This window comes from Pseudopipra pipra, chromosome 3 (assembly GCF_036250125.1).
Source record: "Pseudopipra pipra isolate bDixPip1 chromosome 3, bDixPip1.hap1, whole genome shotgun sequence".
NCBI lineage: Eukaryota > Metazoa > Chordata > Aves > Passeriformes > Pipridae > Pseudopipra > Pseudopipra pipra.
In genome coordinates, this window is record NC_087551.1 from 30363457 (window position 1) to 30386143 (window position 22687).

The following is a 22687-nucleotide window of genomic DNA, read 5'->3' on the forward strand; positions in this document are numbered from 1 at the left end:
TTGGGGTTTCTTCCCTTTGATATTTACACACTCTTCAATGCCTGCTTGCAGGTCTAAGTCAACACCAGTAGAATAAGGTTATATAAAGTCTCACAGATGCTTCAAAGGCTTCTGCCTTCTTTAAGAGTAAGAGTAAGAAAGAGTAAGTGCTGAGGAACCGTCCAGCTCCAGCCATTTAGTCTTGTTGAATTCAGCTTTGAAAGTGTATGTTTGTGAGCAGATAGCAATGAAGGCACCCGAAATTCTAACTCGTTCCGGTTTTACAGGGAAATTGGCTAGTTGAGAAGGGGCAGTTTTTCAAACCCCACCTCTCCGGGGGGGGGAGGTTATTTACTCTATTTTGCCATTATTTGAGTTAGACAGAAGTACAATTTGTGGATTTCCTCAGTTACTTTGTCTAGAGCAAGACTCTTCCAGATCACCTGAAGTCTTGCTTAATAGAGTTCTGCCTCCACATTCTGCAAGGTTCCACTTGTACACATACAAGTAACAACTGAGAGTTTCATGTTAATCTTGATGTCCTACAACAAATGTCACAGTGCAGCAAATCATCATTCTAAATTTTAAACTATTACTGTTTAGACTATTACAATTGATGTTTTCTTGAAATAGCCTCAGTTCTCTCAGTGCCTCCTTGGACTTTACCATTGTACATTGAAGTAACTGTCATTATTTTTACAGCACAATATGTTTGGCATTTGAAGACCTGATATGTCCTAAACCTGATTTTTCCTGAACAGTTTTATATAGTACCAAATTAAATAAGTATAAGAGAATAATTATGACAGCAACTACTGTGAAACATCAGAAAACGGACAGAAGAAAAACACAAAAGGAGTAGGCATCAAGTGCTAGCAGACTGTAAGAAATGTAGAGAATATAAATTTTTAAGGCTCGGTAGACAGCTGTTTTTTAAGAATACATTTAGATATGACACATTTCCTAAGAAGCAAGATATGACACATTTCCTAAGAAGCAAGACATACAGTGAGCTGTTGCAAGCTAAAAAAGAAACTGCTGATCATCAGAATATTTTACATACCATGTGAAGATTTCATTATTTGAATATAAGGAGGAAGTGGTCAGTGAACTCATTTAGAAACATACCTGGAGGGAATTTCCCACTTATTTCCAGTTTTGATTTGAGGTCAAGCTATTTGCGTTCTAGAAAAAGAGAGTTTCCAAAGACTGATTCATTCATTCGTTTCCATCCTTCTCAGCCTGCTTCTTGCTTGCTATTTGCATATCTTCATGTGTGTTGCTATTTGAGCAGTAGCTGAATATCAACTGAAAGTCTGCATTCACTTAGTGGCTATCTGTAGAAGAACAGCATCATTTAGTTTTCTCACATTTTCTGTTTGAGAGGTTTCTTAGTGACTAGGATGTATATTTCCACACAGCACAGTGTTCATCGGCAATATGCTAATTACAGGCTGAAATTTGAAATTTCCTAGTGAGCAGTTCTAATGCTTTCAATCATTTTGTTTTAATTTGCTTGGGTTATTTTTTAGTTTTACTTTTATATCACTCTTTGTTAAAACATTACAAGTAAAGTAACATATTAAGAATAATACTGTGGTGTAGTAAGAGTATTTAAGAGAATCCAGTCACTAGAGTTGAGATACCATAGTTTTTAAAACTTAAATACATTGGTTTTGTCTGTCTAGTAAACTTATCTGTTGCATGGTTTCTTTCAGAAAGGTTTCTCTTGGACCGGATAATCTTTCTAATGGAAAATTGTTTCCAATTACTTCAACTTGCCAATCAAAAATTAGTACTGAGTAATTCAGTATTTTATTGTGATTGACTAGTTTCACTAGTTGTTCTTTAGAATAATTCTGTATCATTATCCTTGCATTGACAGGTTTGCTGAAGTTAAATGCCTTGGAGTAAAGCTAAATGAAGTGAGAAGTAAAATAAGTGAGTATATTTTAACCTCATTTTACCTTTTAGTTTATGAAATCACAGCATTCAAAAGATATGGGAAGAGATTCTATTTTCTAAAAGAAAATAGTCAATGCATTGCTAAGATTTCCGGTAAATTGTAAGCTGATGATGGCAGTAATAATTTTATGTACAAGTTTTGATTATTTCAAATACCATTATGTGAAAAAGAGCTCCCTTCTTTATTTGACAGGATGTCTGAAATTTATCAGAAGGAGAAATTAAGGTATTAGCATGAGGGTTTTTAATTTCAAATTGTCATCACAAAACCTCTCTTGATGATTTTTGAGCAGTCTTGGGATTCCAGAGGTGTCCCAGCATACTGGAAGCAAATGTTGTCTTGATTTTCAAGAAGGGCAAAAAGGAGGACCCTGGAACTACAGGCCTGTCAGTCTCACGTCAGTGCCTGGAAAAAAGTAATGGAGAAGATTATTCTGGGAAGGATTGAAAAACACCTGCAAGACAATGCTAGGTTGATTGATCACAGCCAGCACAGCTTCCTGAGAGGAAAGTCCTGCTTATCAGACCTGATTTCCTTTCATTACAAGGTAACCTACCTAGGTAATCAAGGGAAGCCAGCTGATGTAATCTTTTTGGATTTCAGTAAAGCTTTCAATACTGTCTCTCACAGGATCCTTCTGGACAAAATTCCCAGCCTGCAGCTGGATAAACACACCATGTGGTGGGTGAGCAATTGGCTCATAAGTTGAGCACAGAGAGTAATAGTGAATGGGGGAACATCAGGCTGGAGACCTGTCCCTAGTGGGGTTCCATAGGGCTCCATCTTAGGCCCTGTGTTCCTCAACATCTTCATAATTGGCTTGGACAAAGGACTGGAAGAGCATTAAGAAAGTTTGCAGATGATACAAAATTGGGAGGAGCTGTTGACTCCCTTGAAGGCAGGGAAGCCCCACAGAGAGACCTCGACAAATCAGATGACTGAGCAATCACCAACCGTACAAAGTTCAACAAGGGAAAGTGCTGGATTCAGCATCTGGGGTGGGGGAACCCCGGATGCATGTACAGACTGGGGAATGAGATGCTGGAAAGCAGTACCACGAAAACTGGGGGTCCCAGTGGATGGCAAAAGTTGAACATGAGTCAGCAGTGCCCTGGCAGCCAGGAGGGCCAACTGTGTCCTGGGGGGCATCAGGCAAAGCATCGCCAGGTGGTTGAGGGAGGGGATTGTCCCACTCTGCTCTGCACTGAGGTGGCCTCACATTGAATATTGTGTGCAGCTTTGGGCACCACAATAGAAGAAAGATATTCAGCTCTTAGAGAGCGTCCAAAGGAAGGCAACAAAGATGGTGAAGGACCTTGAGGGGAAGCCGTATGAGGAACGGCTGGGATCACTTGGTCTGTTGAGCCTGGACAAGAGGAGACTGAGGGGAGACCTCATTGTGATCTTCAACATCCTCACAGGGGGAAGTAAAGGGACAGGCACTGTTCTCTTCTCTGTGGTGACCAGTGTCAGAACCTGAAGGAATGGCCTGAAGTTGTGTCAGGGGAGGTTTAGTTTGGATATTAGAAAAAGGTTCTTCCCTCAGAGGGTGGTTGGGCACTGGAACAGGCTCCCCAGGGAAGTGGTCACAGCACCAAGCCTGACAGAGTTCAAGAAGCGCTCAGGCACATGGTGTTACTCTTGGGATGTCCTGTGCAGACCAGGAGTTGGACTCAATGATCCTTGTGGGTTCCTTCCAACTCAGCATATTCTGTGATTCTGTGACATTTGGCATCCAGTTTCAGATTGTTCAATACCAAAAATCACCCGTGGATACATTCAACCCCAAGCTAGAGCTTATCTGATTCTTCTAGCAGCCTTTCATATGTTCCTAGTTGATTTCTGAGTTCTGTTGATTCTAAGCCTGGAGTTTGTTTTCTTAAAACTGGCTATCCAGGCTCTCTGTCAGATGTTAAACAGTTTTTTAATCTATCCCTGAAGTTCTTGGAGATCAGGTCCTTGTCCTCCCATATACACACATTCAGGTGAACTGTGTCTCTTCAAGCTTCCAAATACAGGCTATGGGGGACCAGATTTAAAGGTACTCTGGCATCCGGGGTAAGTGGTATAGACCTTGCACTCAGTTTCTGTCTCCTTCCTCTTTGGGTGGCACCTGCACAGACATGGAAAAAGAAGTCATTATCTTCACTTCATGTCTTACAACAGCAGTTGACTTCTGGGAAAGAACAAAAATCTCACAGCACAGCTGACAAGTGCTCTGTAGTTACACCATATCCATGATTATATTCTCTGTGGTCATGAAGATAACTACTGCCAGATTCCCCTCCCAATCACCTTCGGGTACACCACAAGTCCCTCAGTGACCTTATGCAGTATATTTAAAGTTATGCCAGATATGTGGAAAGCCTCAGCCATGTTGGGATGTGTTTTCAAACCACAGCACAAATGATGTTTGGAAGGGATCGAGAAGCAGAGACATCAGGTGCTGATCCCTGCTGCAGCAGTGTTCTGAACAGTAGGTTACTTTTGTAAGACATGATACTTGAATTCACCTGTCTTCTCTCAGTTGATTAATTTGTCTCCGTCAGACTGGCCAGAACATAAATGTCAGTACAGAACCTGTGCATGGGTATCCACAGATTGACCCATGCAAATAGAATTTCAATACCTATCTTGCAACTATTGGTCTCTGCAGTGGCCATGTAAGCTCATTTAACTCCTGGTTAAACCTACTGAAAAGGATTCTTTTTTCTCTGCTGCCATCTTGAAGTCAACATTGTCCTGCATTCCTTCTCTCTCCTAGATTTGCTCATCTGTGTTAAGCCCAACAGATTTCTTGGCCTAAATGAGGTAGAGCCAAAGCCAACACTGAGTGTCAGACTTCTTTCTCTTGCTCAAGTTGAAATCCATTTCGAAGCAGGAATAGTGCCAGCAATAAGCAGCCACACATAAGCACGTCTTTCTCAGTATTTGCCACTGTGATGGTTAAAGACAGGAGCCTAGCAGCAACTCTTAAATGCACCTTTTATCTGATGCAAATGTCTTAGGGGAGAACAAATGTTTGAAGGGTGTGAGAGACAGTGCAAGAAGCAGCAGGGCACATGCCAGTCCTGAACGTACCGCTTGTATTGTCGTGCTGGGACAAGACTTATGTGGTCTGCAAGTCCCTTGAGATTTGTAGAAATCTACTGTGGCAGCTCTCAGTAACAATGCAACAATGCAATGTAGATGTAGCCTCTCTAGACTGTTTCCATGGATCGCAGCAAAATCTAAAAGAAATCTTTGGTTTGGACTGAATCGCTGTGGGTTTTTCCTCAGTAAGTTAGGCAAAATTCTGATAGCTGTAGTGCAGTAGAGTATGGGTTTTGCTGTAATTAAAAACATCTGTTTTAAAACTTGTTTTTGGTTAAGTTCTTCAGTGTTAGAAGCGGAACAGTGAGGTATATCTGAGACACAAGCAATACAAAAATCTAAGTGCATATTCATATGTATATGTAACATAAAAACCCAAACTGATCCCTTGAACAAAACAAGCAGCCATGTAACAAATTACTAGTATTGCACTGAACTTGACTATACTTACATGCCTCATATAGGTATTTGTAATAAGTTGTAGACCCCATGAATGTTGAAAAGTTACTTTAAGAATCAAGCTAGAAATGACCTCAAAGTTCTAAGAAAAATTGCACAAAACACATTTTGGTTTTGTTGAAAATTAATTTCGTTATGCTCTTCTTTTTTTAATTTTGGTAGTGAAATGGAGAAACAATCTTTTCATTTAGTTCGTGCTGTAATCCTACTGTATAAGCAAGAAATTCCATCCATGTTGTATCCATTTATAGCTCTCCATATTCTGATCTATGCAGATGTACACTACTTTGTGTATGGTTTTTAAACATTGATGTCTGAGGCTTGAGAATGATCATAATTTACAGTCTTTTCTTTAATTCTTTCTATGTAACATTATGCAGCATGTGAAAATTTGCACTCTGGCTAATACAAAGACTACATTTTATTCATCTGTCCTTTTGTCCTGTCCTGCTTTGTTTTGAACATAGTTGTTAATATATCTGCCTATAAGCACTTCCTAACAATTATTAAATTTTTGCATCCAGTAGGACAATTTCTGGCTTATTCTTCTCAGTCAATGCAGTTACACTACTTTATATAGTTTAGCAGCCTGAAACAATTATTCAGTTAAGTCTGCTTCATCATAGCTTACATATTCAGAAGGCCATTAAAGATGCTAAGTTTACTAGCCTGCCAAGTCTTTACTGAAAATGTGGTAGGAGAAATAAGAGTCATCTGCAGCCTGCAACTGGATCTTTAATTTACTTTTATTATTGTTTCAGTTTCCTTAAGCATTCCTATCTGCCTTGTTGTGCTCAATCAAGAACAGATCCCATCAATATCAGTTTCCATTATTTCTAAGCTACTTTTAATAGTATAAAACTATGCACCACAGAGGCCATAGAGCACATTTCATGCAGTCTGATTATATTTTGAGATACTGATAGCAGCAGTTGGCTGTAACTTTTATGTCATAAATAGCCCTTCATTCTGACTTTGGAAATATTAGTGTTTTGCAGTGAAAAGTACACAGAATACTCCAACCCCTTCTCAATTACACTAGCATTTCAAAAACATCAGGAAGTTAGGGCTGTAAAAAGAAATTTGCAGTAAGATTTTCGTGGTAGGCTTTTGCTGATGTTGCTGCTTGCATAAAAAGATTAAGGAGAACAATGTCTATGTGTAAGGTGGATTTCAAGTGTAGAGTGACTATAATATCAGAAATGAGACATTCAAGGCTACATGCCTTTTGCTACCCTACCACATAGTCCTGGATTCTGTCTTCTTTTATGTTTAATAGCACTACAGAGAATACAGAGATTTTTAAATTATTTTTATGGAAAATAATAGATATGTCTTAGATTTGTCATTATGCTTACTTTTCATAATGACCTCCTAGAAGTAAGGGAGTGGATTTCATTGTAGGATGAAAAGTTTCTTTACTGATCAATGAAAACAAAAGAAGAAAAAGAAGGAAGTGTTTCTTAGTCAGGGTCATTGTAGTGACCCTGTTTGCTGCATTATCACACTAACTTCTGTGTAAGCCGAAAGAAAGGAACAGAGAGTTTTGGTGAAAGCATTGAGGGACAATTATTTTTGCAAGTCAATATATTGCATAAATACACCAAAAAAGACAGAGAAATTGTATGGAGTTTGAACATGTAGACGTCTGGATTTGTTTGAGTGAACTCTTCAGAATTGTTTATGTATGACTGGAGAACGTACCCAAAGACTAGTTTTTAAAAGACAAATAAAGAAAACCAACATGAGTGAAACTGGAAAAAAATAACTGAGAGACCAGGAAATAATGAGAACTCGATAACCAATGTAGAAAAAGTGGAAAGTGGGCCAGCACTGACACAAAGTACATTTTTGCCTTTCTCCAACATTAAGAACTTTAAAAGTGTGTATTTCACTGGCTAAAGAACAAAAAAGAATAGGTTTCTTTTCTTGGGAAAAAAATGCTGTGCCACTGCATGTGTTTTTGTATTGTATCGTTTTCAGAGAATTATGGTTTCTAACAAGAACTATAGATCCTTTTGGTATTACTGAAAGAGACTTAGTGAAGGAAATTTGATGCTGAAGCCAAGGATTTTATTTCAGAATAGTGAAGGTATAGAATTTCTCCTTGCAAAAACTTGAGTGATTGTGCCTAGCCCATTGTGATGGGTCAACCTCAGCTGGCTATCCAGCTGCTCTCTCATATCCTTTCCTCAACAGAACAGGAGAAAAAAGTAAGAAGAAAAAGCTTGTGGGTTGAGATTAAGATGAGATCACTTACCAACTACCATCACAGGTGAAACGGACTCAAGTTGGAGAAAGTTAGTTTAATTTATTGCCAATTTGAATGGAGCCAGATGGTGAGAATCATCAAGATTGAAATCAAAACTTCTCCCCTCATCAGGGTTAGCAGGAGGGTTTTTTCCTAGGGTGCTGTTATCAACAGGTGGTTTTACTGGAAACATTCTATGTGAAGAGACTCTGACAGTAAGGACTAGTCTTCATCTGAACAAACCACAAAGCATTAGGTAACCAAAAAAAAAGGCCTAACTACTACTACATTGATCACAGAGTGAGTTGGTGGAATTAAAACTACTGTTTTCAGTGTAAATTAAACTGATATATTCATTCTGAATTTTGCCACTAAAAAACTTGCCTGTATACAAGAATGTGCTATGTGTTAGGTGCATTCAAGAGTAGTAAAAATTTCCAAGTTCATTCCTATAATTGTCTGACTATTTTGGGGTATTTTTAACACTATTAGGTTTAGTTATTTCCTAAAGGAAAAAAGCATACTAAATGGTATTTAATGCCCAAAGGGAAGCAGTTGTTGTTTGTAGTCTGTCCAGAAATCAGCTAACATTATGATTGAAGCTGTGAGAGGAAGGGCAAACTCAAGTGGGAGTAATAACTGTGTGAGGAAACAGGCACTTTTGGAATGAAAAAGGGTAGGTGGGTGGATTATGTGCACATGATGTTGGTGGTGCATCTATACCCACAGGAATGCTGAGCTGTTGCACTGCTCTGCCTCATTTCAGGCTTTGAGTTTAGTGCACAAGATCATAGAATACCAAAGCCAATTATCATCTTCAGTGACAGCATATCTGAGAATTGCAAAGCACGGTTATTGAAGACTCTTCATTTAATCTTCTTGCAAATTATTCAAATAATTTTCATATATATCCCAGTTAATGGGGTTCTGCACTGAAATGGTGAGGACTGGAGGAGAGCAAGGACAAGACATTGCAGTGCTAAGGATAATATTGATTCTGGTTCACTGTCTTGTATGTCACATTGTTATCTCTGTAAATGCACAGTAGGTGTTAAACCTAATCCAAACCTAATTAATATAAACCCAGAATTTTAATCACCTTTTTCTCTATAGGCAAGATGCTATGTATATATACATGAAAATTAATTTTGTTATGGTCACCCTACCTCCCTATGGAGATAGCCAAGTAGACCTACATTTAAACTCCAAGCTAAGAGTATTTCTTGCAAAGGTTTTCTTTATACCTGCACATCTTTATAAAGGGAACTGATAGCAGCGTTTTTGCACAGATAAGAAAAGAAATAAGACAAAGTTAGGTTTTTTAGGCAGAAGTAGTCTAAGAGCACTCTGTTGGCTATGTTGTATATCTGCATTGTTTTAGCTTCACATGCAGGCAATAAATTACTTTGAAAAAGGAGAATCAGTTAGTTAAGAACTAGAATCCCGAGGCTGATCTTAGGAATGTTACACATATTTTAAGCCATGATTATATGGGCTGAAAGAATTGAGGGAAGTCATGAATGAGCAAATAGCATTTTAAAACATTTTGCTGAAGAAGTGTCTGTATTTTGGAAGGATGACATTTCTCTGTTGAAGAAAAATTCCATGCTTTACATGGAATCTAAATGAAATTAAAATCCTCAAAATTATTTGCGATATGAAAATCCATCAAAATCACTGCATTGCTTTCTTAAAGATCATTAATATTGGTAGTATTATCTATTGCTTTATATTAATATATAGTTCTGAGTCAGACATTAGCTTCAGAGAGAGAGAGAGACATTGTTTCAACCATGAATAAAGTAAGGCTATAATAAGAGAGAAATTACTATGCTTTGAAATGCATTCCATTCTATACTGTAATATTCTGAGATACTTATTCTTTTATGGAAATAAACATTGCAACTTCATAGCTGCTGATCTAATTCACTGTTCTAGTTTAATTCCAGAAAGTATCAAGTACTTAGGCAGACTCATATCTGATCTATATGCTCAGTGAATTTTACTGGAAATGACTAGTGTGGGAGAAAAATGGCAAGATCGGGTTTAAAAAGAGATTGAGAAACTTCAAGAAGAGAAGTTACGTGCCATAGAAAAATATGGTTCAAATGAGATGCAAACAACTCATAAATAAATGAATTCAGTATGCAGATATAATGAGCAGATAACTCAATAATGTCAGTCCACAGCATTTCATTCTTCAGGTAGCTTTTATGAATTGCCATTCTCAGCAATGGAATCCATGGAATTTGAAATCTTGAAATCCTCACCAAAGAGAAACTCTAGCTGAGGTCAGTTTGAGTTCTACTTGTGTACAGATTGAAAAGAAAATTCTGAAAATATTTCCATATTTGTCTTTATTGTTGTTTTAGTTGATAAAGGGCAACAAGCATTAGACAAAGAATCATAGACTCATTGAATATTTTTGGTAGGAAGAGACCTTAAAGATCATCTTGTTCCAACCCCCCTGCGAAAAGCAGGGACACCTTTCACTAGAACAGGTTGCTCAAAACCTGACTAGCCTGGCCTTAAACACTTTCTGGGATGAAACATCCACACCTTCTCTGGGCAACCTGTTCCAGTGTCTTAACACCCTCACAGTAAAGAATTTCTTCATAATATCTATTCTAAACCTACTCTCCTTCAGTTTGAAGCTGTTCCCCCTTGTACTGTCACTACATGCTCTTTGTCCCTCTCTGTCTTTCTTGTAGGCTCCCTTCTGGCACTGGAAGGCCACAATTAGGACACCCCTAGGCTGTCTCTTTTCCAGGCTGAACAATCCCAATTCTCTCAGCCTTTCCTCATAGGAGAGGTGCTTCATCCTTCTAATCATCTTGGTATTCCTCCTCTGGACTAACTCTAAAAGGTCAATGTCCTTCCTGTGCAGGAACCCAAGAGCTGGATGTACTGCTCCAGATAGGGTCTCACAAGAACAGAGTAGAGGGGCAGAATCACCTCCTTTGACCTGCTGGACATACTGCTTTTGATGCAGCCCAGGACACAATTGGCTTTTTGGGCTGCAATTGTGCACATTGCTGGCTCATGTCCAGCCTCTCATCCACCAGCACTCCTAGGTCCCTCTCAGCAGCGCTGCTCTTGATCTGTTCATCCCCCAGCCTGTATTGATACCAGGAGTTGCCCTGACCCTGGTGCAGCAGCTTGCACTTGGTCCTGCTAAACCTGTAACCTATAGTAGTAATTATTTTAAACAGACAAACACTATCACTTATAGTGTGAAATATATTGCAATATTGTCCACCTTTGAGGTCTCCAAAGCTGCCTCCTTGAACTCCATTCACAATTTCACCTATCTTTATATCAGTAAGACTGCTCAGCTTCCTTTTGATTTTGGGAGTAATTCGTGGTTGTGCACTCAGCCAGTCACTTTAGGATTGTCCTGTATTTCAAATGTGGTTACCTTTACATGTTTTCTCATTCATGGTCTTCAGGAATGATATAAGAGGTATGATGTGGACTTTCAAGGTATTTTTCTTATTTAATAAGCAAGTGTTTCACCCTATGGAAGTGTTGTATACCACCCTTAAATACTACACTGAATTTTGTGTCATGAGAGACATAAAACCTGCAAGAACAGCAAGCGAGTTTGCTATTTATCTTGTTCTTTAGTTCTTGTTGGTTTTTGTTTGGTTTGGTTTGGGTTGGGTTTTTTTTTATGTAGAAAGATCCCTGAGAACTGAGCCTTAATGCATCCATCAATGTTTGGCATCAAAAAAACCAAAGGTCCCAGAATTTTTTTCACAGACAGAAATCTGAGCAATGTGGTGAATCTAACATGCTCAGGATGTGCTGAGGATGTGCAGCTGGGCAGTTGGTGCAGCTCAAGGTGTGCAATTCATCAGGCACATTCTGTAGATGTCAAACGTACTGTGTGGGCCTTCTACAAAGCCTGCTCAGTATCAGTCTGCATGCTTGCTGCATGTACCAAGATTTATGTGTCCAGGAGCCCTGGCTGGACTGTTCAGTACCCAAGAAGTTCCAGATGAACAGCCAGATCAGGAATCTAGAACAGGCTGAAACCATAGTTTAGTATGAGAAGTAGGAGATTTGACAAGAACACATCAGTGTAGATTGGAAGCTTTCTGAGAAAGAAAAAGTTTCCTTCCTGCTGCTTCATCACTTCTGTTTTGCACTGGGATATATGGAAAAATAAAGCCTCAATGCAATTAGCCTCCACTGATTTCCTGTCTCCTGGGAGTCTGCCTATATGTTGCATCTGTCCTCTGTCACTTAACAGAGTCACTCTTGGTCTTCGAACACAAGTTGGATCAGAAAATGGAACAGAATTAGTATTTCTTCCATACTTCATCTCGGGTGTGTAACTATGTTGTTTACTTCTGAGGGATGTAATTTATGACTAATATAACAAAGCACATTAGCTCTGCAAAACCTGCAGCCATCTGTCAGAAAAACAGAAGAGAAAACAGGCTATTGGGACAAACAGTCCCCCAGATGTAATTTCCCAGCTGGGATGTTATTCAGCGTGGCCCAGTGCCTAGAAGCTTCAGTCTGTTTCTGATCTCCAGGTCACTTTCAAAGCAGTTTTGTAATAAATGGAATGTTTATGTGTCCACCAAAAATAGCAGTAGCTGTTAAAGCTGAAGCCATTCAGCATGGCTGACACAGTCTTCGGATTCTTTCTCCTTAATTTCTTGGCCCAATTGTTTTGCAACCTAATACTGAAAAAACATTGTTCCTATGTGTGTTTGTTTTGGATAAATGTCTAATCACCATGCCATTATGACTGCAGTTTTGGAATCTATTTTTTAAATATTACATTTTGATTTTTGGAAGCACGGAATTGAAAATACAGAAAAACAGCTGAGTTTCTGCAGATTTTATTTTCTTAACCACTCTGTCACCATCTGCAGTTTGTCCATTGTAGAAATGTGATTTACTTTGCTTTGCAGGATGCTACATCTTATTTTTCTGTGTGGTTATAACTCGTTCCATTTTCACTTATTTCCTTCCTTCCATGATGAAATGTAGCTTACTTTCAACTTGATTCTGTTAAGATTCTTTTTCTACTGCTTCAGGCATGATTTCTATGGCCCAGTTTAGCCAGGGATCTGTAGAGCACAATATAAAAATGCTATGCTCTCTCACAGCATCTTTTGGAAGACTTCTCTCAAGGTGCTGTAATGCAGAATAGATGTCATGAATTTTACACAGGCCTGGCAGATAGCTACAACATGGTAGCTGGTGGCTACCCTCTTGGGGCAGACTCAATGCTGTGATGGAAGCTTCCACAACCTATTTTCTTATCCTAGGAGCAGCCAGTTGTCTCATAATATAAAGCAGAGTGATGGGAATATATTTTTCTTTCTTGTTAGCAGTTCAGTGGAAAGTTCATGTTAATGACTTTTTTTGTTTCTTCACAGTGTTCATAGTGAGTCAGAGTAATCAATTAACTGCCTTGTTTGTAATTACCAGATCATATTTTTTGATACTCGAGAGAATTTTTCTTAGAATTTCAGATTTCCATGTGAGCAAGGCTCACATTGTCTTGGAGTAGTTATATTTGCTGAGTGTAATTCTTAACACCCTATGATTAGGCAATGTATAATAAAATAATATTTTTAGCTGAATGAGAGTCCCCAGAAAACTGGTAGTAAGATGTGCAAATAAGGAGGAAGGACTAAACTGTAAAGCATTACTTTGTCTTTCTGAAATTAAGAGAGAGAGAGTTCATCTGCTATACTTACTGTATGCAGTGTAAACATCTAGGTCTAGTGTTTGTCTCACTTCAGAGGCAGACCTAGATTGATGGAGCTGTGACAGAGCGTTCTGTTCTGCCACTGCTTCAGTGTGGATCATGCTAGGACAATTGTCAGAGAAGACAGAAAGAAAGACGTCATTGCCCTGTCACCACCAGCTGCTGTAGGATTTGTCTTACCTGATCTTTTAGAGATCAGACTGACAAGAGAACTAGGCAGCTCTAGCAGCTTTCTGACAGCCTTTTTGCTTTTTCTGCTCCTCCTTATAAGAAGAGAATACCATCTTTGGTAATATAATATAGTCTTTGCAGCAGCACTTAGGAAAGTCATTTCAGAAGGTACAAGTCTTTTGGCTTCAGGGGGCAATGCATATGTTAATGCCAATGCTAAATATTGTCCATTGTTTCAGAGTAGCTTGCATATGTTTGTTTTTACTTTCAAACAATAGGCAATGCCCCAGGGTGACAGTGCATAGGCTGAATGGGTCCTTAGAATGAGAAAACACAATTTGTCAAATGACTTATTCAGAAAATACCAAACTGAACGAATTCATTTGAACAGCTCTATTATGCTCCCCTGGTGTGCTATTCTTTCAACAGAAGAACCTTATTAGTGTAACAGTCACTGCAGGCCTAAGATGTTAATGTTTTCTTTGGATCTGTATTGGAATCTACATATGTAGGAAACATTTTCATTTTCTAATTATTACAAATGATGTTCTGTTCTTTAGAAACCGAAGTATTTTCAGGGGAAAAAGTTATGCTCAGGAAGACACCATGTAAACACTTTTTACTTAAGGTTTTCACTAGAATAACTAAAACAAATTGACCAAGCTCATTGGATTTAATCAAGCTATGAACTGTTATGACTATAAACTTTGAAAAATGCTGCTTAGTAACAGATTTTCTGCCTGTAAGCTGTCTTTAGACTGAAAACATGTAGTCATGCTGGATTGCTACACTGCATTTTGCTCTTTTATTAGGGAGTCTGTTCTTAAGTCAACCTGTTAAATTTGCTCTTTTAAAGAAAAGATGCTAGATGATAGTTCATGCTGTACTGGGGGGCTGGTGTTTAAATCCTACAGTCTTTAGTACAAAAAGTTTTTCTTGATCATAGAATCATAGAATATGCTGAGTAGGAAGGAACCCATCAGGATCATTGAGTCCAACTCCTGGTCTGCACAGGACATCCCAAGAGTAACACCATGTGCCTGAGAGCTTCTTGAACTCTGTCTGGCTTGGTGCTGTGACCACTTCCCTGGGGAGCCTGTTCCAGTGCCCAACCACCCTCTGAGGGAAGAACCTTTTTCTAATATCCAAACTAAACCTCCCCTGACACAACTTCAGGCCATTCCTTCAGGTTCTGACACTGGTCACCACAGAGAAGAGAACAGTGCCTGTCCCTTTACTTCCCCCTGTGAGGATGTTGAAGATCACAATGAGGTCTCCCCTCAGTCTCCTCTTGTCCAGGCTCAACAGACCAAGTGATCTCAGCCACTCCTCATACGGCTTCCCATCAAGGTCCTTCACCATCTTTGTTGCCTTCCTTTGGATGCTCTCTAAGAGCTGAATATCTTTCTTATATTGTGGTGCCCAAAGCTGCACACAATATTCAATGTGAGGCCACCTCAGTGCAGAGCAGAGCGGGACAATCCCCTCTCTCAACCGTCTGGCAATGCTTTTCCTCATGCCCTCCAGGACACGGTTGGCCCTCCTGGCTGCCAGGGCACTGCTGACTCATGTTCAACTTGCCACAGATCAAGACCCCCAGGTCCCTTTCCACAGTGCTGCTCTCCAGCCTATCATTTCCTAGTCTATACATGCAACCAGGATTGCCCCATCCCAGGTGCATAATCCAGCTCTTGTCCTTGTGGTTGTCCATCTCTCTAATTTGTCAAGGTCTCCTGCAGGACCTCGCTTCCCTCAAGGGAGTCAGCAGCTCCTCCCAATTTAGTGTCATGAGGAAATTTAGTATTCCTTTGTGTCCTGCATTTAAGTCATGTGCGTCTTTACTACTGGATAGCCAGAGATTTTAAGAGTGAAAAATTAAACCTTCAAACTCTAGAGAAGTAGACCTCAGCTTATTCAGAGTAGTACTGTTAAAGAGTGATACCCCTTCAAGAGCACAGAAATACAAATTTGTTTTTCATAGCATCTTGTGGTTCATTTACACATCTGGACAGCATTCATGCAGACTTGCAGTATAGGCATACCAACCTACATCTACTGAAATACAATAGCCGTTTTTTTCTAATCAAACTAGTTCCTAAATCATGTAGGACTAGTGATGTCACCACAGATGGATGTTGCAGAAGGAGTGCAATCAACAGAGAATAGCTGTATTAGGAAGATTTTCTCATGCACTTTTGTTAAGACTGAGGGATGACGTCTGTTCAGAGCTGATAACATCATTGTGCCACTTATGTAGAATCAGGTTGCATTTTAAATTGCTGAACAATTCAAGAAGCAGACTTAGGCTTATGCACAACACTAAATATATGCTGTATCTTTACAGGAACCTATTTCATATTTTACTGAGATGTTAATATGTGTCTAACATATTTTACCAAGTAATTTCTCAAAGGTTTGGTACATACAAGTGAATGAGCATTAAAAATGTATCATACACCCATTCTTACTCTGATCTTGTTTCTTTCACCATGAAACCTTTGCATACATACCCTCAAAATGTGGTAAATGACCTTGAGCACTATAATTTTTTTAATTTATTTTATTTTTAATTTTGTGTCATGTCTGTCAGGTTTTTAACATCACTCTGTCTCATCTGACCAGAAGTTTACACAGCAGTATGAAATTCCAGGACAATTTCTTGGTAAAGATAGAAAAATTTTAAAAGTCTGTGAAACTGAAGTATATAGTGAGGCCTGGAACTCTATACTCAATTTTATGTTGAGCAAATTTGGCCAGAAAAAATGTCACAGTATGAAACTGGACATCGGATTGTTGCATAGAAATTACAAAGCCATGCAGGCAGTATTAGTAACAGGAAATAACTGTGTTCATCTTGTACGTGGATATAGTCACTCTGTTTAAAACTTGAGAGGGCAAAATTCTTTGGTTTTGACTTTGCTTGTCTGTACTTTTAAGACCCTTTATTTATTTTTTAAGCTTCTTATATTTGGACATTAAAAAACAAAAGAGCTGTATACAAAGCTGTTTCTCTGACTTTATTTTCCTTATTCTTTCTCTTCACATTAATTCTTCAGAAATAATCAAGAGATAAGCTACATTTAGTCATATGAGCATCCAGAACACTAAATTTACAGATTATGACTCCTTATCCATATGGCATTGCTTTTCAGTCATGCTTTTTGGACCAGCTTAATATTTAATTCATGAACAAATACATGTGATAAACAACAGAACAACAGTTTCCAGATGTGCATTATTTCTGTGTCTTTCCTAGCATATGAAGATAGATACACAGAATATTTGTTAACTTAGGGCAATACCTAAAATAGCACACTGGCACCTAAGATATAGCTTAAATTAAATTTAGGTACCTAAATTCAGAAGAGCTATCCAGGAAAAAGGAAAAAAAAAGGAACCTGTTCACTTTAGTTCCTGAAATGCAACTAACTGCCATTGCTAGTGCATACAGAAGCACTGCTTTATTGACTGAACTACCTATACCCTCCCCACTGAGAATCCAGAAACGATGTGTCCTTCTGCTGAAGTGTCCTGGAATATGCTTGCTGCTATATATCTGTGCTTGGCTAAAAATGCCTGGACAGCAATAAGTAGTGACAGCCAACCTTGGGACAATAGAATAAAGGTCCAAGCATTTGTTTCTAGATTCAGAAAGCATCCAGGTTCTGAGTTCCACTTTCAAGGAGATGTTGAACTGAAGTCCAGACCCCTTTGTGTTTTCCGTTGGTTATCCTAGATATCCCAATGTTCAGTATCTGATTTGTTAGGAATTTGTCTGCACTAGCCACTTGCCATATTCTGCTTCCTATGGAAAGAAGTCCTGTGCCTTTGGGTGAATGGGAGTTGTGGAACATGCTAGCATTTCCCTCATTTATATGAATGGGACCTTGGGGAATACCCAAACAATTAAGGCCTATGCAGCCTATGACAGGTCTGTACTTAGAGCAAGAGAGAGGTCCTGAATCATGTCATCAGGAAAATAAATTGAGTTTCTCTACAGCTATGCTGTTTAACCCTATCAGAGCATTTTTTTGTTCTGTAGCAGCCAGAGTGTATGAAAGGCTAGTAGAAAAAAAAAATATGGTATAAAGGGTGCTGTGGAAATGCAGGCCAAACAATAAACAGTTACAGGAATGACCATCAATCAGAAAGTGTAAATAATCAGCTTGTGAGGAAAAAAAAAATGTAATCTGGCCAGAACTAACAAGAACATGTAGGAAAATGGAAAGAGACTTAATATGGAGGTTAGAAATAAATGCACAGAAATGGGTACAGAGTTTAGAGGACTGTATATTGAGTAGCTTAAGGAATAATCAGTGAATCACAGAATCACTTAGGTTGCAAAAGACCTCCAAGATCATTGAGTTCAACCTTTGACCAGTCACCATCTCTCTAACTAGACCATGGCACTATGTGCCATATTCAGTTGTTTCTTGAACACCTCCAGGGATGGTGACTCCACCACCTCCCTGGGAAGCCCATCCCAATGCCTGACCACACTTTCAGAGAAGAAATCCTTCCTGAGAAGTCCAGTGTCATCCTATAGAAATGACTGTCAGTGGCTGCTGTCTCATAAGCTTGCTGTCTGTAAATTTGATCACGTTTGAAGGTAATAAATGTCTCAATAAAAACTGTTATTGTCTCAGCTGAGTATGGTAAGGAAGGAAGCATGTCCCAGTCAGATATTTTAAATAGTAATCCCAAAATGTGCAGTATCCTACATTATAGTAAAATATATGCATTTGAATCTGTGATATTTAAGCTTCAAGGAAGGAGATTAAGTTGGGAAAATGGTGTGTTTCCATGTGTGTTTGTTGATGTGCTAAGCTTAGGCTATGGTTTGCAACTATGAATTTGGTGTGGAAGTCAGGGTTGTGCTTCCAATTCTGAACCTCTTGTCTTTTCTGGAGTCTCTCACCGATGAATTCTACTAAATACTATCAGCTACCTTGCTTCCAATGGTGTGCCCCATCTCTTTGCTGGCAGTTACTGTCTCCAATTCTTTCTTCCCAGCTGGCAAACGAGAGAGAGTGTTTACTACATTGTAGTTGACTCCATGATAGTGTCTCACTTAAATTGCTTATATGCTTGTGCTGAGGTGCCAAACTGTGCTAGAGCAAGCAGAACACAGGCAGACATTTGCTTCTACCCCCTCTGCTGTGGGGCAGTGACGTTTGACAGCAAACTTTGGGATGAAGGGAAGGGAGAGGGAAAAGGAGAAAGGAGAGCCAGTAAAATCTTAAACCACTGGAGATGTTTCTTCAGTGAACAAAAGGCAGAAATCTGCTGCAGCAGGTCATACTTAACAATATGTCACCTCACATATTGTCATTAATTTATTTTTGATGCTGATGAGAGTTGTATTTTATACCTTTAAAAATGCATGTGCTATAGTCAGGAGGCCTTGAGTGCTGCAATACTGTGTTTTCTCCCCTTATACCACCAAGGCCTTTCTGAAAATGAGGAGCTGTCAGATCACGTGGGGATTTGGTCAACCACGTATCCCAAAATAAAGCATTTTCGTCAGAAATAGTGCTGCTAATGCAGACTACTTTGCCTCTACATGTTGTCCTAAGAGAGCCAACTGAGCCAACGTTTTTGCTATCGAAGGACTAAGTTTGAAAAATAGTAAGAATTTTTTCCCAAATCTTTCTCTGGGTCAGAGAAAAGCTGAATGGTTTATCTGCTCTTAATGCTGCAAGATTTTGAGTTAGAACAGAATCTTTTTTATTTAATTCCATGATTTTTCTTATCAGATACTTTTTGTCATAGACTGCGTTCTCATACAATTTCAGCATCAGATTTTAAAAAGTATCTACCACATCTGGTAAGATTTGCAATAACTGTCTGTGTTTGATATTCTTCATTTGAGAAATTATTCCACTTGAATATCTCCATTTGGGTTCAATGTCCCCTACTTTCAGGAACACTTCGTAAGCTGTTACAACTCTGACCTCAAATGCAGTTAAAAATATACCTCTACAAGGCTCATGGAATTTATGTGACTACTGCCCTCTTTGTAAAAGCCTGCTTCAGTGCTTATTTGCTGAATATGTAGATTTAATTTGTGCTCATTCAGCAGGACTTCTTATCTGATTCAAGTGGGGGCACTCAACTTTATGAATCAGATTTAATAGATCCAGAGTCTTAATTAGGTCTTCATAGCTGGGTCCAACTGCAAATGTAGGGGCATTGCATTACAAACAAAACCCCCGCATATTTCCTGCAATGGTTTAACCCCAGCTGGCAACTAAGCATCACACAGCCACTTGCTCATTCCCCTCTGGTGGGACTGGGGGAAAGAAACAGAAAAAAAAAGAAACAACTACTACCATATAGCTCAGTTAGGGACCTAGAATTTCCTGGAGGGTGAATTCCAGGAATCAGAGGTTCCCTGGATGCATATGAGGTTTTTCAGCTTAATATTTTATGTAACATCAAAAACGATTTCACGATGAAGAAAGAAGGAGATACAGCATCCTAGATGAGGTGTGAAGATTTCAGGATCTCCAGGATGGAAGGACTAATTAGGATAAACATAGGCTTGGAAAATGTAAAATAATAGAAAAATACTAAAAAATAACAGGAGATAAAGAGTTATTGACAAAGGCTGTAGCCTGTCAATTACTGAGTCAGAAGAGACCCTGTGCCAAGTTAAAGGTCTATCCATACCAATAGCAACAAATATTCTCAAAGGAAGGGAGTTAAGGTTGTAGGTGTACTCTTTACTTGACCAGCACTTCTATCTTTTAAGTTAGCAGCCTTTGAAACATTATAATAGTATTATATGGAGGATCTGATAAAATGTAAGAGTAGTTTTAAAACCTGTCATACGGACTCAAACAAAATGAAAATACTTTTTTTAATCACTGTTTTCTTAATTGTAATATACTCATTTTTCAATTGAAGCATATGCAGTATGGCCAAAGCATTCATTGTCTGTAATAATTTGGAAGATAATTTCAGATCCTTGAAACAGTCTGAAACAACACAAAGACAAGAAGTTAAAGCCATATTATTCAAGTTATGTATTCATATTTAGTCACCGTATGGGATAGTTTCTTCTGCTTTACATCAATCTTAATTAGATTTCTCTAGTCCATTTTTCTAGTGTTCTCTGTTTCCCTTCTTGCTTTTGTCTCCTGTCACAAAGCTGAATTTCTGTGTTACCAGTTCATCTCTTTTCCATACCTCAGGATGGTACATGTGTCCAGAAACACAGGCCAAAAACAATAGATTTATCACAACCTTAATGACAGCTGGCTGCATGCTGAGTGAATTCTTAAATTCCCCAAAACTACTTTTTTGCCAAAACATGTAGAGTTGCAGCATTCAACATTTTCTTGGGACTGTTATCTCCAAATGAAGAATGACTCCACTGGAAAAAATTTGGTATCAGCTATAGACCTATTTTTAACTTCTTGTTTGGTGAAACTTCAGAAAACATAATTAGCCATATGTTGAGAGATGTTCTCCAAGTCTTAAATTCAATTTTTGCAAACCACATTTAAGCACTACCTTGTCCACAACTTTATACTGTTGGAATCAGAAGACATGGGTATTTTAATGAGAATGTGATTCTTCATATTTCTTTGGGTAAATATTTGTGTTTATGAAGATTGCAGAACTGGCAGTACTAAAGACTGAAGTCTTCCATTTGTTTATATGGGAAGATCTGTGCAGGCAACAGTACTGGAATCACCCCCTACTTCTGTCACTTATGAACTTCAAGCCTTGCATTAATGTTCTCAGAGGCAGAAAAGTAGAACAGTTCAGAAACATTCGTTCTCCCCCACAAGTATTTATCCTGAAAACAAAACAAGATTACTTTAATGAAAAACATGCACAGAGAATCTTAAGGTTATGTCAAAAATAAGAGTTTCTACGTGAAAACCAATTTTTTCCAAATTAAATCGACATAAACTGTCAGATTTCAAATTGGATTAAAACAAATTGAAAGATTAAATAATATCTGGCTAAGTCTTGGTATGGAATTATAGTCAGGTGCCTCATGATACCACCATGTCCTCGGAATCAGAATTCCTTTTTGGGCTACTTTTCCCATTTCAATTACAGTTTCTCCTCAAGAAGTTTTCTGCAAAATGAAGTTCAGTTTTTGCTGCCTTGAAAAGGCAGTTTGGACTGTGTGAATCGGAAAAATGTCACCTTTCTGTTTCTATTTAAAGAACAAAAACTCTTGCTAGAAGAGTGCTGATGCTGGATTTTTATTTTTCTGGCCAAAAGAGAAGTTTTCTTTGGTTCCTCTCTGACTACAGGTGGTGTGGTTCCAGCTTCTCATTCTTTCACAAAGCTGCCAAATTGAAGAAGGACGAGGTTTCTTGCAACATCATGGTCCATGTCATGGATGGAGCAGTAGTGTACAAAGGCTAGAATGAAAGGGGAGAGGAGCATTTGGGAGCATTCACACTGCTGACCGATCTGAGAAAGCTTGCAATAGAAGCAGAACTTTTGCAGCCTCTGTGGTTTCTGTCCCAGCTGTGTTGAAAGTGAATTCTACGTAATTAAAAGTCAAGCCTCTTGGCTATAATCATTTAAAAACAGTCCCCATGTTCTTGTGTTTCCACATATTTGTACTGATGGCAAGCTGTTATCTATCTGTTCGATCTTACTTTCATTGACTTGTTTGCCTTGCTTTTTTCAGTTGACCTCATTGCCACTTGAAATGCAAAACATTTAGATTGCTGATGATCTGTTTCTAGCAAGGTTAAAGAAGGACAAATAACACCATATATTGACAGGATTGAGAACCGTATGTCACCCTTTTTTTCAGTTGGCTCTTGATGAACAGCATATTCTCACTACTACAACCATTTTTATCATATGACAATGGCAGCTGCCTTTTGCAGCTCACAGTGCATAAGAAAGAGAGTTTATAAGCTCTTACATGAAGATAAACATATAGATAGCTTTCTGAGGCACCTCAGTTAATGGTAATCCATTGAGATGAATCTCAAGATTACTACGAATTGTTTCATGACTGTCTCATGGCTCAATATTGAGTAACATCACTCTG

At 38.6% G+C, this 22687-nt stretch overlaps 1 protein-coding gene across 3 annotated transcripts in view; it reads left to right on the forward strand.

The window, feature by feature from the left end:
• KIF6 (kinesin family member 6) overlaps positions 1 to 22687 on the forward strand; it is a 152158-nt gene that overhangs the window by 96965 nt on the left and 32506 nt on the right. For all 3 annotated transcript variants that reach the window (XM_064648467.1, XM_064648465.1, XM_064648466.1), the window contains one exon: positions 1865 to 1920. In XM_064648467.1, the coding sequence (XP_064504537.1) occupies positions 1865 to 1920 (56 nt within the window). The remainder of the gene's footprint in view (positions 1 to 1864; positions 1921 to 22687) is intronic.